Raw genomic sequence first — 18,973 nt, forward strand, 5'->3', positions numbered from 1 at the left:
GAGAAAGATTCAAATTGGATATTGCGGGAAATAATGTTTTTAGATGTTAACATAAACAAATATAGTAGTATTTCTGCATCAACGTATATTCGTCTCCCAATACCTATAGTAAGAAAACACGCTATTTTAAACATGGAAAACAAAGATAATAGGTGTTTTGCGTGGAGTGTTAACGCCGCTATTTTTCCTGCTAGTGGCAACCCAACTAAACCAGAATCATATCCACCATACGATACTTTGTTGAATTTTGAAGGAATTGATTTTCCGGTGAAACTAAAAGACATTAAAAAGTTTGAGACCCTCAATAATATTTCAGTAAATGTTTATGGGTTAGAATCCAATTTCGCAAATAATAAAAGGCAATATGAAATAGTTGGACCATTGCATTTTACAAGTAATCGCCATACCACTCACGTGAACCTTTTGCTTATAACAAATGATAAACAAAGTCATTATTGTCTGATTCTAGACATGTCGAGACTTGTAAGAAGTCAAAAAACAAAAAATTGTCGCAAAGAATACTTATGTGATGGATGTCTACAATTCTTTCTTAACGAAGAAAAGCTAAATAATCACCAAAAAAGCGACTGTTCTCACATTTACACAGAACTTCCCACAACGAAACCTAAAATCAATAAGTTTGGTGAAATGGTGCCAGAAAATATACTAAAATTTATGAATATCCAAAAAATGTTACCTGTGTCATTTGTGATCTATGCTGACTTTGAAAGTTTGCTAAAGCCCATAGACCATGCTGAACCTTTCAATGGAAATTCATATTCCGTTAAAACTGCTGAACACCAAGCATATTCGTTTGCATTTTACCTTAAATGCAACTACGATGATTCACTTTCTAAACTAATAAAATATGAAGGACAAGATGCTCCCAAAGTGTTTATACAGAAATTGGATGATTTAGTGCATGAACTATATACCAATCACCTTAAACATGTTAAACCAATGTCACCGTTAACAAAAGAAGAAATTGAAAAACATGTGAGCGCTACTGAGTGTTACTTGTGTGGAAAGCCATTCAATCCTTTCAATCATAAGGTGAAAGATCACCACCATCTAAATTCAAAATATCTTGGGGCTTCACATAACTCCTGTAATATAAATTACAAACTCTCAAATACAATACCTGTGTTCTTTCACAACATGAGTAATTATGATTGTCATCTGTTTATTAAAGAGCTTTCAACAACTGGTGAAAAAGTTTCAGTAATTGCACAAACGAAAGAAAAATATATCACAATTTCTAAAAGAATTCTGGTAGAATAGTCGAAAAATGGCCTAGATAAATACATACCTCTGAAATTTGTTGATTCATACAGATTTTTGGCAAAATCTTTGGATATTCTGAGCACAACTTTAGACTCGGAGCAGTGTACAGAAATTAGAAAATATTTCCCAGATACTAAACACTTTGAACTTGTGAGACGTAAGGGTGTCTTTCCTTATTCATATATGGATGGATTTGACAGACTTAAAGAAAAAACACTTCCACCTAAAAAAAATTTTTACAATAATCTAACTAACAAACACATTTCTGATGAAGATTATGCAAGAGCAGTTGATGTATGGAACACATTTGATTGTAAATCTATGAGTGACTATGCTATGGTGTACTTAGTATCAGATGTCTTATTACTGGCTGATGTGTTTGAAAATTTTAGAAAAATATGTCACAAAGAATACAATTTGGATCCTTGTCACTACATAACTGCTCCTGCATTAAGTTGGGATGCTATGTTAAGATACACTGAAATTGAACTGGAGCTTCTTACAGATGTGGACATGGTACACTTTTTTAAGAAAGGAGTAAGAGGAGGTGTCGCACAACGTAGCAAACGAGAAGCGGTGGCAAATAATCAATATGTACCCAACTATGATCCACAACAACCCGAGTCTTACATCATGTATCTAGATGCCACAAATTTATATGGTGCAGCCATGTGTCAATATCTTCCATATGGAAATTTTAAATGGGTAACCGATGTAGAAAACTTCGACTGTTTTTCGGTGGAGGATGATGCGAATAAAGGGTATGTGTTGGAAGTGGATTTGGAATATCCAGCTCATTTACATTCTTTACATAATGATTTGCCATTCTGCCCCGAGAGCATGGTACCTCCAGGAAGCAAATGTCCTAAACTTATCCCAAATTTCAACAATAAAACTAAATACATTATCCATTATCGCAATCTTAAGCAGTGTCTTAGGTATGGTCTGGTACTAAAAAGGATTCATCGTATACTAGAGTTTTCGCAATCACCATGGTTAAAAAAATATATTGATCTAAACACATCACTCAGAAACAAAGCCAAAAACGAGTTTGAACGGGATCTTTTTAAGCTTCTGGTTAATGCAATATTCGGTAAAACTCTAGAGAACGTTGAAAAAAGAAGAGATATCCGCCTGTGCACCCGCTGGGAAACAAAAACAAATTCATTGGGAGCCAGGGCACTTATCTCTAAACCAGAATTCAAGTCTTGTTCCGTGTTTAATGAGAATTTGGTGGCAGTCCATTTGGGTAAAACCAAAGTAGTTTATAACAAGCATCTCTATGTTGGATTTACAATTTTAGATTTATCAAAAACAGTGATATATGATTTTTATTATGGATATATCAAAAAGAAATATGGGGAAGCCGCAAACTTGTTATATACAGACACAGACTCCCTGATTATGGAGATATACACCCCCAATTTCTATAAGGACATGAAAAGAAATTTAGAACATTTCAACACCTCCAACTATCCAACTGATAATGTTCACGGGATACCGAAAACACCGTCAATACTAGGAAAAATGAAAGATGAATTTGCATCTCTACCCATTAAATGTTTCTATGGTACAGGTGCTAAATCTTATTGCATAGAAGCAAATAAAATAATAAAAAAAGCAAAAGGCATTTCAAAACACGTAACCAAAACACAGTTGCAAAAGAGCGATTATGTACTATTAGTAAAAAAAGGTGGTGTATTCTTTAGAAAAATGTATGTATTTGTATCTAATTTACATACCATATATACGGAACTTAGGAATAAAGTGGCACTATCTTCTAAGGATGATAAACGCTGTGTAATAAACGGTGACGTAAAAACTCTTGCGTGGGGGCATTTTTTAATTAGTCCACATAATGGTACCATAGATGATCTCATAATGTTTGGGAATGAGCTGCTACACACCCCGGAATTAGCTGATTTAGAAAAGATTCCTCTTGAAGAATTGTTTCAAGTCGATTCTTTTCAATATGATTCATACTTGTAAAATTTGTAAATTGTTTTTATGTATCAATAAAACGCATATATAAAAACAAATCTTTTTATTTAAAACCTTACACAATTCTATTAATACCATAATTATTGAAAAAGTCGAACATAGGGCTATATAATAAAATATTGGAGATATGACTGTATCCTTTCTAGGTCTTTCATTATAAAGTTCTAACCATTTGGAGTCACTGCTTCTACCACTCATATGTCTAAAACGCAATTTATACTTAGTGCTATTTAATGGTATTTCATCTTGTAAAGTTGGTAAAAAATTGTTTCCCGGATATGATTCCATTCTTGACCATGTCTCAGGCCATGTCTCATTTAGTGTACCATTACTGTCAAAGCACACAAAAACTTCTCTAACATTGATGGGTTGCTGAATTAAAAGCAGATTTTGCAGAATTGCTTGTAAAACAATAAAGTCTAATGATATCATCTTAATAATCTCTACCAAGATTTTAGCATCTATTTATAGTAAATCTAACTTTGGACGTGGGGAGTCACACGTATATGGTGGAGATTCCATTATCCCATCACGATAACCTACGCTTCGATGAGATAATCCCATAGGTCTAGTCTCGCTACAAAATACACAAAATTCAAATACCAATTTCCACCCTTTAAATATTAAGCTTCTTGGAATAAGTTTAGTCCCCGACATTTTACGACAAATAAGACAAAGCTTTTGTCGTACAATATAAAAAGGGAGTCTCGTTTCCCACTCGTCACAATTATCCGCATATTTGTATGACATATTATATTTGAACATAACACGTGGTTTCACGTGGCTTACAACGAACTGGTTTATAATTTAGCTTAGCAAGTTTCAAAGGGAATGAGTCCCGCAAGCTGATAAAGTCTGGTATAATCTAGGAGTTTTATTAGGAGTGGGGGGTAGTGAGCCATGCATCTGCAACTGGTATCAACGAGAGTGGGGAGGATATAAGAGTACAGAAACATCGATAATGTGAACAGTATGTGCTCTAGAAGTCTTCGTGAAAGTGTTGAACAATTTAGTAAAGGTATTAACAGAATAAAGCGTGATATTTTAGTTTATGAAAAAACAAGAAATATTAAACAGTTAGAGAAGAGTATTAACCAGTTAATAAGAAAATATGAAGACAAAGAATATATGTTTAAAAACTTTTCACGACTTAGTATAAGTGATGCGTTTGCGTAGTGGAAGAGTTTATCCAGCAGAAGAAGAAAATAGACTATTTTTTGTTTCTGAAATCGAGGAGCAAAAGTGGATAGACTTGGTGTTTAAAAACATTAATCGTTTTAACAATAATGGAATGTTGCCAGAAAAGAATTGTGATGAATCAACACCCACAAAAACCTTTGTACCTATTCACAGAAGCAGAACTACAAAACTTTACCATACCATACATTAGAAAATTTGTGGATCCATATGAACTACTTCAGTCTTGGCATCTCCTACCCCAGAAATTTGTGCAAGATTTTGAAATTCGAACTCGACTTCCGTGTTTTGTTCATTTCAATCGTCCCGAATGGAGAACAGAGGAAGAAGGATTAGCTTCTGCTCAATCCAGTTGCCGTTTATGCAGATTTGCGCTGGAAAATTTATGTAACAATTATAGCGGTTAAATAAAGTACTATTTTTTATTAAGGTTTTTTATTAATAAAACAAAATGTCAAAAAAATTCTTTATTGCATCATGAAAGTATCATACAAATAAAATACGTTAGATAACGCACATACACTATTATTATTTAAATGGTAAGGATATTTGGGTTCCATTTTCTCCAAAGCTGGTTGTTCATCAAATTCCACAACTGGAGCTAAACTATACTTTTTTATATACTGAGACTTTTCTCTTCCTTTGACATAAACTATATCGACATTACTTGTCAAGCATTGGATAATATTATGAACTTGATGTACCGGGGTAAATCCATGATCCCAGTTAAGACCATGATAATTATTCATTAACCATACAGCTTGTTTATGGAACTCTGGATTCAGCAACCTCATTGGATATGGTGGTTTGAAGAAATAATGACTAATTTTTTGTCCATCATAAGTGGCCAACTCTTTTGCGATAAATTTATTTTTCTCGGTATTAAAACCTTGTACGTCTACTATTAGGTACATGTTAAAGTATGTCTTTGTGTGGTGTCTAACCTATATTTATAAACATATTTTGAATCATGCGCATGAGAGGGTCCCCCAAATAATGTCATAGTCTCATGACTTCATTAATTATGTACATATACCTTAACTTGTCCACCATAATATAAATATTTAGTTTTATAATTGTTTTACTATTTTAGTTAAGGGATTATACGTAAATTCTTTTTCATGTAATATCAGACAATAAGCAGAGATATCAGAGGTTGTTGGGTCATCTGTCTCAAATTCTATACGTAACACAACAGACCCCGATTGAATGATTTCTTTTTGACGAGAGCAGTCAATATGTATAAGCGGGGCAATCATTTTAAAGTCATGTGGATTAAATATAGGTTGATTCAGCACCATGTGATAATAACTTTCTTGAAAATTAGCAAACATTTCATAAAGTTTCGCAAATCTATTTGTTTTAAAATCTATTTGTAGGTCATTATAAGGATATCTTTCAGAATTTAAAAACACTTTAATATTTTTTAAATTGCAATGATCAAATTTACTCATATCTTTTGTTAATTTCGATTTTCTGTTATTTTGGAAAGCAACAATGATGTGACGAGGTGTTTCAATTTTCGTACTAGTGCGCACAGACCACGTATGGCGGGTAGAGTTGTTTAGGGCAGGATATTCAATCATTTGCCATGAGCGAAATTTAATAGGAAGTTCTTGATTTGTATGTGAAATCTTATTAAGCCGTAACTGTTCTTGTATACTTGGTGTTACATGTGGAACCTCCCAATATAATTTATTAATATCAATCTTCGGTCGTTCGCTTTCATCTTCGCTTACTACAGCATCAATATCATCATTTGATCTAATAAGTATTAATTCCATTTTCAAATTCATTATGATTTTTCTAAAATCTTCAAAGAAGCCTGATAGCAGTCTTAGAGGTATACATACGTTAAAGCATTGATTAATAAATATAGGGGGGAAGATACGAAACTAAACGAGCGTTTATGTACGACACCAGTGGTTTTAGAAATAGATGGCGTTAGCAGCTTTCTAGGTGCGAGATTGAATTTACCTGAGACAACGATGAGACGTATTCAGGTAGCTTTGGTTATCGGAATTTGGGGTCGGCCGGCTGGATTATAATAGAACGTATTTATTTCTTTTCATTCATTTATATTTGAGTTATCATTCAACTATTCAACGATAATAGTGGCATGAGCATGACAATCTTTAAAATAATTATTGAAGTTAGCACCTATTACTTTCTAAACTCGTTTTTAAATTAACAAGAATTGTAGTTGTAATTTGTCTTTTAATTTGAATTCTTGAAAAAAATCATTGAATATTCCAAAAAAAAAAAAAATTTTTTAACGAGAAAAATACTCACTGGGTGATTTTAGATATTGTACATTTATCTTATTTGCCTCATAATCTTGATAAAAAATTAGGTAGGTATTTTCGTTAATTACAGTCTCTTCTGATGATTGTATATTTTGTTTGGAGATATTGCAACGGTATTTACTTAATATAAAATTGACTAAGTAAACCGCTCGGCCACTTTAAACTCTTCGAAAAAATGGTAAGGACTTAAGTTGTTGCGATTTCCTACAATTTCTTACAAGTTTTTTCATGCGGTCGATATTTTCCGAGTTAGGGGGAAAATCGTGACTAAGTATACTTATTGAATTATTTATTATTAACTTTACTTCTTAAAGGTGCCTTGTATTTCTGCGTAGGCGTCCACCGTGGATTGTATCGTCAGGTGAGATATTAGATAGTCAGGATTACCTACATTATTCTATTAAGAGTAATTTCATTAATATCATTCGGCGAACATTACGCAGCCATGACATCTTTTCCTAGACCTCTCTTACCCTCTATCTTTCCTTTGATTACCAGTTGCCGTATATCGTTCTCCTCGTAATATGTCCCTAAATATGTCCATGATAAAAAAAACTAAGTTTTCAATCTAATAGCACATAAAACAACATCAAAAGATGTTACTCTATATCCTACCATTTTAAAAATATTGGGAACCTTCTCTGGTAACACCTCCGAGGCTTCTACAATTTGCAAGCCATAACGGATGCTGAGACTATGTCTCAGGTCGTTCATGTCCATGATATTTTAAGCATTCGGTGCAGGCACCTCATTTCAAAGACTTCAAGTTTGTTTAATGGAGCCGGCCTTTAATATCCATGCTTTCATTCCATACAAGAGAAAAAGCCAAACGTAACACTTTATCATATTGTATCTCAGGTAGAAATCCAACTTTCAGTGAACAGTCATAAGAGTTTGGAAGTCGCCATCCCATTTTTTATGGGAGATATTTTTCATTAAGTTGAGGCCGTTTAAGCTGACAGTCGGAGTGAATGTATATTGTCTTACGTCAAGAATGGAGAACCACTCAAATGATAGCGTTATTTACGAACGGTGATAGGGCAGACCACAGTAAATATAGAGGGATAAATTTACTGAGCACTATTATACTGAAACTCAGTGGCGGCCCGTGAGGTAGTGCCATAGAGCCATGGCACTACCTTGCTAACTATCCATAAACATTTTTTATCTTCAAAACTTTTTAAATCTTATTAATTTTTTTGTGTGTATTTCTTTTGATCTTCATAAATTATATAAAATATGGCAACTATGGGCGCAATACAATCCCTGCCGACAGCGGAGAGTATTCGACAGGAGAATCTCCTTCGCGCCGAAGTCAGTACTGGCACGAGTAAAGAGAGAAAGATTTTACGAGCATTATATGTAAGTGACAGAGAAAGAGCTATATTGGACTATTAGTATACCTTAACATTAGAATCTCTGTGCCAGTGCCAGGCACGAGGGTATGAAGCCAGGTCTATTTATTTTGAGTTTCTTTACGTGCTGGTTTGTCGCGATTATTATGTATATTTTCTGTTAAAAAGTTTTTGTATTTATAATTAAACTTTTGGTGCATCATGATAGTGGGTATTTTGATAATATTTTGATTATTTCTTAAGTTTAATTTATTAATTGACAATAAAGATTAGTATTTTAAAAATTTTTTTGGTGGTTTTTCGCTAGAAAAAAAACTACAAATGTTATAAGGTGTTGTGGAGCTTTCGAGTTAGCTTTAAGAGGTCACGACGAAAAAGAAAATTCAGAAAATAGAGGCATATTTAAGGAGCTGGTCAATTTTAGCGCCGAATTAGACAACGACTTAAAGGTTCATATTATTCAAAGTACCAGATCTTTCAAAGGTCTACCTTCTCCGGACATTTAGTTGATTCTAATTTATTTATGTCGGAGAAGTTTTCTGCTTATAAGCATCAGTTCTCCGAATCATTTCTTAATGAACCATGGAGACAATTTTAATTTTTAAGCAAAACTCGGTTTAAAACTGAATTAGAAGTAGGTACTGTATTAGCGAGACGAATTAAGTACTACCTCTGGGGCTGTTTCGCTATCGGTTTTATTGTAGAGGGAAGGTTCAAAAAGCACATTTGAAGAAACTATTAAACTTTTAAGTATTTTAGTTACCATTCCTATATCAACATCTGAAGCAGAACGCTGTTTTTCGATGTTTACATCGAAACCTAGTGCTTTAGGTATGCTATCTGCAGAAAAGCATTTTGTAAATTGTATTGATAATTTTAATTATAAAGTCATTGAAAACTTTGCAACCAAAAAATAGAAGAATGAACTTCATATATCGTAAACTTTAAACGTGACATTACAAAAATTTGTGCATGTGTGGGAATAATGAAATAGTATTATTTTTATAAATTGGTAAATAGAGACTAAATCGTAATAACAATTTTCAAGCACTATCAGCAGTAAATGCTGGTGGTAGGTTAAGAGGTTTTTATTATTAATTAATTTACGGAACTGTTTTGATCAATGTTGGACAATTGCTTGGCACCTCAGATCAATAAACTTAAGATATGTACATAAGATAAAAGTATCCGCGCATATTTTTTTTAGTTTTTGTTGTCAGTATACCTTTTTTTGATAATATCGTGAATCCGTCACTAAAAATTTTGGCGGCTGCCCGAGTTGTGGCACTACCTTCTTAAAGTGGTACGAGCCGCCACTGCTGAAACTCACAACAAAAATACTGATGGAGAAAATAATGGTGCTTAAATATATCGGTTCAACAACAAGGATTTAGAAGTGGAAGATCATGTAACGATGCAGTTTTTGTAATAAGGCAAACAGCGGAGAAATCATTAGAATATAATAAGCCAGCCTTTTTCTGTTTCATAGACCTAGAGAAAGCGTTTGATAGAATACAATTAAAACATACGATACACCTACTATATAACAAAAATTTACCACTGGATATCATAAAACTGATAGAAAACATACATGTAAGAAATAAAATAGAAATGAAAGTCAATTAATAACAGAATCCATAGAAGCAAACACAGGAATCAGGCAAGGAGATTCACTAAACCCTCCATACTGTTTAAAATAAAGTTGGATGCAATAATAAAACAAGTGAAGAAAAAAAGAGGGTACAGAATGGGCGATAAAGAGATAAAAACACTCTGTTGCGCTGATGACACCGTGTTAGTAGCAGAGTGCAAAGTCGACCTACAAAGAATACTGCACGAGTTCAACATTAACGCAAAAGAAATGAATATGAAAATATCAGCCTAAAAAAACAAAAAACTTAGTAATATCCACAGAATCAATAAAATGCAAATTGGACAATCAAATTATACAACAAGTAATGACTTTAAAATACCTTGGATTAATAATAAATTAATCTATCACCCGACAACAATATCGAAGAAGAGATTAAAGAACAAATAATTAAAGCCAGTAGAACGGCCGGATGCCTAAACGACACAATTTGGAAAAACAAACACCTAAGAGTGGAAACAAAGGCCAGAATATAATATGAGTCAGTTATTAGACCAGTTTATGACTTACACTGCAGAAACAAGACCAGATATAAGCAAAACACAAAGACATCTGGAGACCAACGAAATGAAGATCTTAAGAAGGATTGCTGAAAAAGGACTACGGGACAGGGTAATAAGTGAGGAAATCAAATGCATATGTGGGGTAGACAATATAAATGCCTGGGTAAAGAATAGAAAAGAAGAGTGGAATCAACGCTTAAGCAGGATGTCTGAATCAAGGATAGTAAGAATAGCCAGAAGAAGTATAGGACGCCCAAGGAAAAGATGGAATGACAATTTAGGGACAGAATGAAAGGCACCGTTGAAGAAAAACAGGCAGTACTGCCTATATAAAAGAAAAAGAAGAAGAACAAATTCTTTAGGTAGATTTTCGGTAGTATAATGTGCTTCTTTGGAGTTTTACTGATGATTACTGTTTTTGTTTTAGTGATTTAGCAATGTGATTGATTGCACTAAGGAAAAGTGCAACACTAAGAGTAGACCATTGAGGAATGCCGTTTAATTGGATTTTTGAGTCTAAAAGAACGTTATTTATTCGATTCGAAAGTTTCGTCTATATAGAAAATTATTAATAAATTATATATTTCCTTGAATTGAACAACTTAATAGAATTCTTATATCTAATCCCCAAATAGTACGCGTTATATAATAAAAGATAGCCATAAGCCAAACATACATGATCACATCCAAATAACCCATGAATGACTCAATATCCACTAGGTTTTCTAATGTAGATGTGGACTTTCTAAAGTCACTTTGTATAGGGCTAGGTAGCTAGCAATAAGTCTAATACTATCTAGTAGCTATCAAGTGGCTAAACTGACTAATTCTAAGCAAGTTTTGTTCTAGAGTTTTTTCACTTTAAAAAATGGCGTTTGTATGAAATCTTTATACTCAGTATAAGCAGAGTTGTAGCTAATTAAAAGTAAGTTCTTATTCGTCAAATCCCAAATCGAATGTTTCAACGTGAAATAACAAAAAAAAAAGAATGTGTGTGTACTTTGTACGCACGTAAGAAGTTATACTTCTATTATATGATTTAAACGAAATTAATATACTTTTTATTTATATTTTGTTTAAATATTAAACTAATTTATACTTACTACTTCTCAAACATTTTTATTAGAACAGTGCCAAAAATTAAAATAATAAAAGAATAAAACACACACAAACACATTAAACAAGCCACAAATGATGTCTGAACATTAATTGTCGAAAATTTTTTTAACTATATACGTATTTTCTGAAAATACAATTATATAATAAATATACTTACAATCATAAAATGTATTAAAAAAAACAAAAAAGAAAGTTTCTATTGGGACTCGAACCAGCGCTGATAAGAGCGGTTGGTATTGGAATTCATTCGCCTTCTCCGCTTAGCCACGGACACTATGTGTCATTATTTACGAAGATCGACTAACTAAACGGATTAAACTTGTGATATTTTGAAAATTGATCAAATTATTTTAATTTTGAATTGAAATGATTTAGAATTGAAAAAATACAACAAAACATAGAGTAAAAAAACAATATATTAGGTGAATATTGATAGAAATTTTGATGGTAATCAAATTATATAAATAAAAGTATTACATACTATGTATTTTGTCAGATCAAATAGGTAGGTTTATACCCATGATACATTAACAATTATTACGTACCTGTTGCTTTTAAAAACTATTTAAAAGTCACTACAATATTATAAACTTTTTTGTTTCTGTCCTCACAACAATAAAACTAATATATTATACATTTGTTTACCTTTACCTCCAAACCACAGCTGCCATATCGGATAATTTTTGATATGTCATTTGAACATCCAATCAGAACAAAGTTATAATGCGCATGCGCCGGGCTGATAGGTTTTAACATATAAAAAAATCACCCTCTATCGCCGGTAAAGAAGTATAACTTCAAAAAATAAAGTACATTTCGGGGAAAACTCATCGCAGCTTTTTTAAAGTGTTTAAAAAGCTTTATTTTTGTTTTTAAAAAAGTTTGTAGCATTAAAACTAAGCAAGTTACGCTGAAAATAAAGTTGGTCCTTTTTTTGTAAAACCTAGTTTTAAAAAATCGTGAAAATCACCCGCTGAAGGGGAACTTGCGTAAAATTTTTAATTCGAAAGAGATGCTATAAATTACAACAAAACACAATTTAAAATGTATCAAAGAAAAAAGTCGTTTGTGTTTTTCGTTTGGCCCCTCAAGACGAATAAAATCAAATTATCGTTACCGCTTCACAAGTTACTTTACTTATGACAAGGCGAAAACGGCGGGTTCGTTGGGAAAAATATTCACATGAAATTTTTTTGTATAATTTACATTCGTGAGACATCCCAGACTAAGGTTCAAGAAGTCGCCCACGTGAAAAGTGGACCAAATTATTTTTAACAATAATTGTTTTTAATCAAATTGCAAAAATCTATATTTTTGGCCCGGACAATTTTTTTGTAGTTTTTCTGGACCATTCTGGATAAAAAAGGTCTCTAAAAATTTTTCTCTAAAGTTGATCGTTTTTGAGTTATAAACAATTTAAAATTGAAAAAAACGAAAAATGGCGATTTTCAAGGCTTAATAACTCGGTTAAAATTTATTATTATGAAAGTCAGAAAGTGACTAAATCAAAGTTTAATGCCCCCCCTACAAGGTCCTGAAGAAATTTTTGTCATTATTTTATTACTAAGCTGTTATTTTTAAGTAATAATATTTAGCGTCATGAACGTGGTTGCCGGCCGTAAATGCTGAGTGCGAGAGAGATGCCACTCCGGCAGTCCAATTGTGCATCTTACTTGCACTCACATTTATGGCCGCCTACCTCGTGCATGGCGCTCATTATTATTACTTAAAAATAACAGCTTAGTAATAAAATAATGACAAAAATTTCTTCAGGCTCTTGTAGGGGGGGGGGCATTAAACTTTGATTTAGTCACTTTCTGACTTTTATAATAGTATAACCGAGTTATTAAGCCTTGAAAATCGCCATTTTTCGTTTTCTTTTTTTTCAATTTTAAATTGCTTATAACTCGAAAACGATCAACTTTAGAGAAAAATAATAACGAGACCTTTTTTATCCAGAATGGTCCAAAAAACCTACAAAAAAATGTCCGAGCCAAAAATATTGATTTTTACAATTTGATTAAAAAAAATTGTTAAAAAAATTGAACCACTTTTCACGTGGGCGACTTCTTGAACCTTATTCTGGGATGTCTCACGAATGTGATTGTGCAAAAAAATCTCATGAGAATATTTTTCCCAACGGACCCGCCGTTTTCGCCTTGTCATCTGTAAGTTTTATCGTAAATTTAGTTTTACAGTAATTTTTTTTGTTTTGAAAGAAAAATGCCTTTTTTTTCAAAATAACTTTATAATATTATCAGTGATACGAAATATCCCAAAGTGTAAAGGTCATATTCATAGGTCTGATTAATTTCATCTGGGATGCTAATTAAGAGGTGATAGTTAAGATTTTGTTTACAAAAAAAAAGGATCAACTTTATTTTGTGTGCAACTTTTACTAGAAACTTAAAAAAAAATAAAGCTGTTTTTAAACAATTTAAAAAAGTTATGATGATTTTTCCCCGAAAAGTGCTTAATTTTTTGGTTATTTCACGTAGAAATATTCAATTTGGAATTTGACGAATAAGAACCTACTTTTTATTAGCTACAACTCTGCTCTTACTGAGTCTACGACTTCATATGCCATATATAAAACATTTTTTTCATTTTTTTATAAGCTGTATTTTTGCTATGAATATTTTTTTTGGCGAAATACTTCCTTATTTCCTCATGAAACATACTTTTTTTGAAACATGAATATATTCAGGCGCAAATAACTCGAAAAGTATTTACTTGTGAGGTCAAGACTAGTGAAAAAACTCTATAGTCAATTTATATTTTCAACGTTTTTGCAGAAAGCAGGTATTAATACAGATTAATATGATAGCGACCGTGCGTTAAAATTTTGAATACGGACCACGTAGAATAAGTGCTTGTTCTTGGCTAGCTTCAACAAATTTACGCTAGGCGCGCCACTATACAGGCAGATTTTAAAGGGAACAAAATAATGCACATGGTTTCGTATCTTCCTCCTATATTTTATCAATCAACGGTTAAAGTTTCCATTTGCATCCACCAACACACTGTTTGTGGGGACTTCATTATTAGTTTCCAGTCTACCCCTTTTTGGAAACCATCCCGAGTTTTCCAATTGCAGGCTTTGGTTTTCGTTAAGACTAAGGTGGTTTTTAATACTTGATACTAAGCCTACATCACGTACTGAGTCAATTACTACCCCATTTAATTCAAAACGTATTTCGCGAAACAAGTAAGCTATAGTATTATTAATAAATTTTAGTTTTGTTGGGACTTTATTATCATGGGTAAGAAGTTGACCTTCAATATAGAGATAACTATTTGCTGGATATGTGAATGCATCTAAATCTTGAATTGGAATACGTATTTCATCATTATAACCTAACTTTCCAGGAATGTATGGTTGATATGTGTGAATTTTATGTGTGAATAGTGTTGTCATTGAAAGGTTGGCCAGTAACATGTAGAATTTCCATTATATTAAGACTTTAAATCCCAACGATTACAGAAAGTGGCGATTTGATGATGTTATTATTTTGGAAGGTAATCTCCTTTTATATGTTTTGGGTATAGATGGTTTTTTAGAAGGTGATCTCCGTTTATATGTTTTTTTTATAGATGGCGTTACTATTTTAGAAGGTAATTTCTTTATATATGTTTTTGGTATGTGAGAAAAAACTAAAACCATTATTTATATACGTTTTCTAAGATGTAAATTTACTGTTACTTCTTCTCCCCCAAAGTTAATAGGTTTACCTGCTTGGTTAATAATCTTTACTGTAAGGTTGGTGATTGTCTTGATACCAACTGGATAATACAAAATATTTTGAGGTGCATCCACTATTTTATACCCAATCGGTACTGTTGGAAAGAACTGATGGATAATGTGAACTGGATTCCCATTTAAATAGCATCCCGAAGCAAAGTTACAATCAACACATAGGGTGTTTGCTCCCCATATTTCCACGGGTTTATCTGAAACATGTGTTTGGTTTGGAGCTAGTTGTCGTGATTTAAAACCAAATAATAGTCCAATAGAATTTACGAGAAGAAAAGAAATTTCTCATTTACTCTTAATAACAACTTTTGAAGTTGATAATTGTGGAGTAATTTCTAAAGTCGCATCATTATCAATCTTTTTCATGTTTTCTTGAATAAGCTTTGTAATATCTTCCAACTCATAGGCCCCCCCAGGTAACTTGTAGTTATGGGTAAAATTTTTGAAATTCCAGAGAAAAAGGTTATTGCTTTCATCAACATTTGGAATAGTATTAAAACTATAGAAACTGGTTAGACCAATTTCATAATCAAATTCATCTTCAAGGTAAATTGGGGGATTAAAATTATGTATAGCTCAGATTTGAAGAGCTTCCAGTAAGCGTAAAGTTTAAAGACATTTTACGCAAGCAATTAACATTATTTGCTATTTATAGTAGTTGAATAGAAAATCTAATGAGTAATGACCGCACTTGTATGAATCGTTTTGGATTTTATCATAGTTGTAATATATTTGTACATCACCATTACTTAAAAAATATTTGATTACATTTTGTGGTGGAGGCAAATCCCCATACGAATCAAAGTAAATTATATGGGATTTAGATTTTGCATAGGCTACCCAGTGTGTACCCTCACCACGTTTTGAATCTAAATTTATAACACCACACTCGTTTTTATGAATATTTTTAGGTAGCATGTCTCTCATAAATACACCTCTAAAATATGGCAATGTTTCACCATACTTCATTATATCTGTATTTGTTAAAGCGTGATGAGGAAGGTTTAGTTTTTTTAATAAGGTTTTAAGTATAATCCATACCCTTTATACGGTCTTAAATACAATCATTTGCCTTTTTGTTCCATGGCTAGATTATGGCGTTTTTGTTCTTCAAGATTCATTCGATTAGCTTTCGCATCACCGATGGCCTTGTAAATTCCTGCACCCATTCCTCCGACGGCTCCGAATGCGCCTAATAAAGGTAAAAGTAATGGTAGAAATCCTCCCTTTTTAGGTGCTTTAATTATTCGTTTTTTTTTTATTTATCCTTTTACGAAGAGAACCACCTTTTTTGCGTTTAAGGCCCATTCCCAACTTACGTTTTCCTTTCATAGCTGTCGTAACAAACCAGGCGGCTGCTTTTTGTCCAAATGGGGTGTCTTTCGATTTCACAATATCCCACGCTTTGTTTTCTAAGATCTTATCCGCTTCGTGTCTGGTTGATAAATCAGTATGTTTAGAGTATTCAATATCGTGTTGTTTACAAGCCTCGTCTAGTTTATTGATTCCCTTATCCCCTCGCTTTAATCTTTGTTTTAAACGAGTTCCTGGTCCACAAAATGAATATCCGGGGAGATGTAGTTCTAGAGGGAGCTTGTTAATGAGTGAGTTTAATACCCCACGTCCTTTTCTTTTAGTAGTTCGTTGAAACTTTTTTTTCATGGTCTGCCTCTTATATATATATATTAATGTGATATTCAAAGATCGGTGTGCTCAAAGCACTTGATTAGATAATTAACTAATTAATTAAATTTAATTTTAATGATGCACTTATGATTTAATCACACTATTTAATGCTCTAATCTCAGGGTTTTATATTCTCGTGCTTCAATATCTCCTTTGCTTTACATATGATAAATAAGGTCAAAGATTAACGGAATAAAACACATATATGGTACAAAAGCATCTATTGAAATAAATTCACCCTCAAAATATCCTCTAAAAATAATATCTCCTATTCTGATTATTGAAATAACCCTACCACTATCTAAAGTACTTATTGAAATTTGCGTTATGAATAATTCTACAAAAAAAATAAAACTGTCTCTCGGATGATGAGTTGTCCAAATTCTTGTCTCTGGTCGCCTACAATTTACTCTTAGCAGCCCCCTATGTAGTCAGCAATCTCGCAACAAATTATTGCAAGCCTATTGTCATTAATGACCCCCTACAGATGCACGTATCTTTCAAAAAACAATGCTAGCCTTTTCTCCTCTCGATAAACTGAATCTATTTCTCGTTCCGGCATGCAACGGTGACTCTTGGAATATAAGTAGAACAATATAACTTACAATGCTTTACGTGATGAGCTTCCGTCAGGACACTTATTTCAACAAACTCACAATTATTCACTTATCTGCCTTACTACTTCAGGAGACTCTTAGAGATCACCACTAGTCGACTTAACGATCATTTAACAACTGACTCTTCTTCCACCCTCTAACATTTCGCTAAACTCCCATTCTTCATACCTAGCCCCTCCTTTTTCCTTCTTCACCAATCCGAGTTCCTCAATTTTATCCCCATCTACCTTTCAGATAACAAACACCAATTTTCCCTACCATTAGAAATTTCCTAAAACTAATTACATGCCAATCGTTTTTTTTTTCCTTTCTTAATATCTAAACAAAGATTACATTCATTTAAATTTCTAAATACAATTGTTCCCTCGCCGCAAAAGTCCATTTGGGAAACCCGGTCTCATTGTCCAAACACATAACCACTTTCTTATCATACTAACTGTACAAAGAAAATACTTAATCCCTATTTAAATTTTGTTTACCTACGGCCATCCAAAGATAATTGACTTTCATTTCTTCGAAATGAATTTTGGTATATTTTTATTATATGTTTTAACTTTTCTAAAATATTAAGATCGAAACCATATTAATTCAAATTTTACATATCTTAACAACTCCCCGCCATTTGATTTGCCGAAAAAATTCTGTTATTTATTTAAATGACACAAGTTTTTTTTAGGATCAAATTATTCCATTATGTTACCAAACTCTACTCATGATACTTATAAATGTCGTGAATGTTAAAAATACCCCGTATCTTGCCTGTCTCTATATGCGCTAATTCATAACTATTTACCCCATTTTCCGTATTGACCCTATATGGACCTTCAAATACCGGCATCAATTTAGCACAAATACCATTTTGTAAATTGGACACCCTCAGTGCCCTCACTAAAACTTTATCCCCTTTCTGGAATGTAACCGGCCTTCTTCTTCGGGTCCTCTCTTGCCTTTGGAGATATTTCTCTCCACTTCGTCTCAATCTTCGTTGAACCATCTCGATCACTTCTTCGTATTGTCTGGGGGCGGTGTCTTCCCACGGTCTCGTAGGCATTGTTCCTTTCATTACATATAAAGGCGTCTCCTTGGTAACCGTATTTGGTGCACAGTTCAAATACGTCTCTATTTCAAACACTTTTCTGTCCCAATGTCGATGATGTTCTTCCGCAGCAATTCTTAGAAATTTTGTGACTTCTTGTATAAAACGCTCTGATGGGTTGCTCTGTGGATGTCGGATGCTTACAAATTTTGTATTTATGCCTCTCTCTCTTAATTCCCCTTTAAAACGGTCATTCCTAAAGTATGTCGCATTGTCCAACAAAATATTGTCTGGTCTTCCCACTGTTTCGATAAAATCGTCTATCTTCCGAAGTATTTCAGCTCCTTTCGTGGTTCTACATGGGTACAGTTTTAAATACTTTGAGAAAACATCCACCATAACTAATATGTGTTTATTCCTCTGTGTTGTCGTTATTAAATCGCTCAACATATCAATGGCGACAA

The 18,973-nt window shown here is 32.9% G+C and overlaps 1 protein-coding gene across 1 annotated transcript; it reads left to right on the forward strand.

Annotated features, from left to right (window-relative positions):
• Positions 1-1,467: 1,467 nt before the first annotated feature.
• On the forward strand, positions 1,468-3,273 carry LOC126888611 (uncharacterized). Its single transcript, XM_050656968.1, has one exon. The coding sequence runs from the start codon at positions 1,468-1,470 to the stop codon at positions 3,271-3,273; it is 1,806 nt and encodes a 601-aa protein (XP_050512925.1).
• Positions 3,274-18,973: the final 15,700 nt, after the last annotated feature.

Source organism: Diabrotica virgifera, chromosome 7 (genome assembly GCF_917563875.1).
Source record: "Diabrotica virgifera virgifera chromosome 7, PGI_DIABVI_V3a".
In the NCBI taxonomy this organism is placed as follows: domain Eukaryota; kingdom Metazoa; phylum Arthropoda; class Insecta; order Coleoptera; family Chrysomelidae; genus Diabrotica; species Diabrotica virgifera.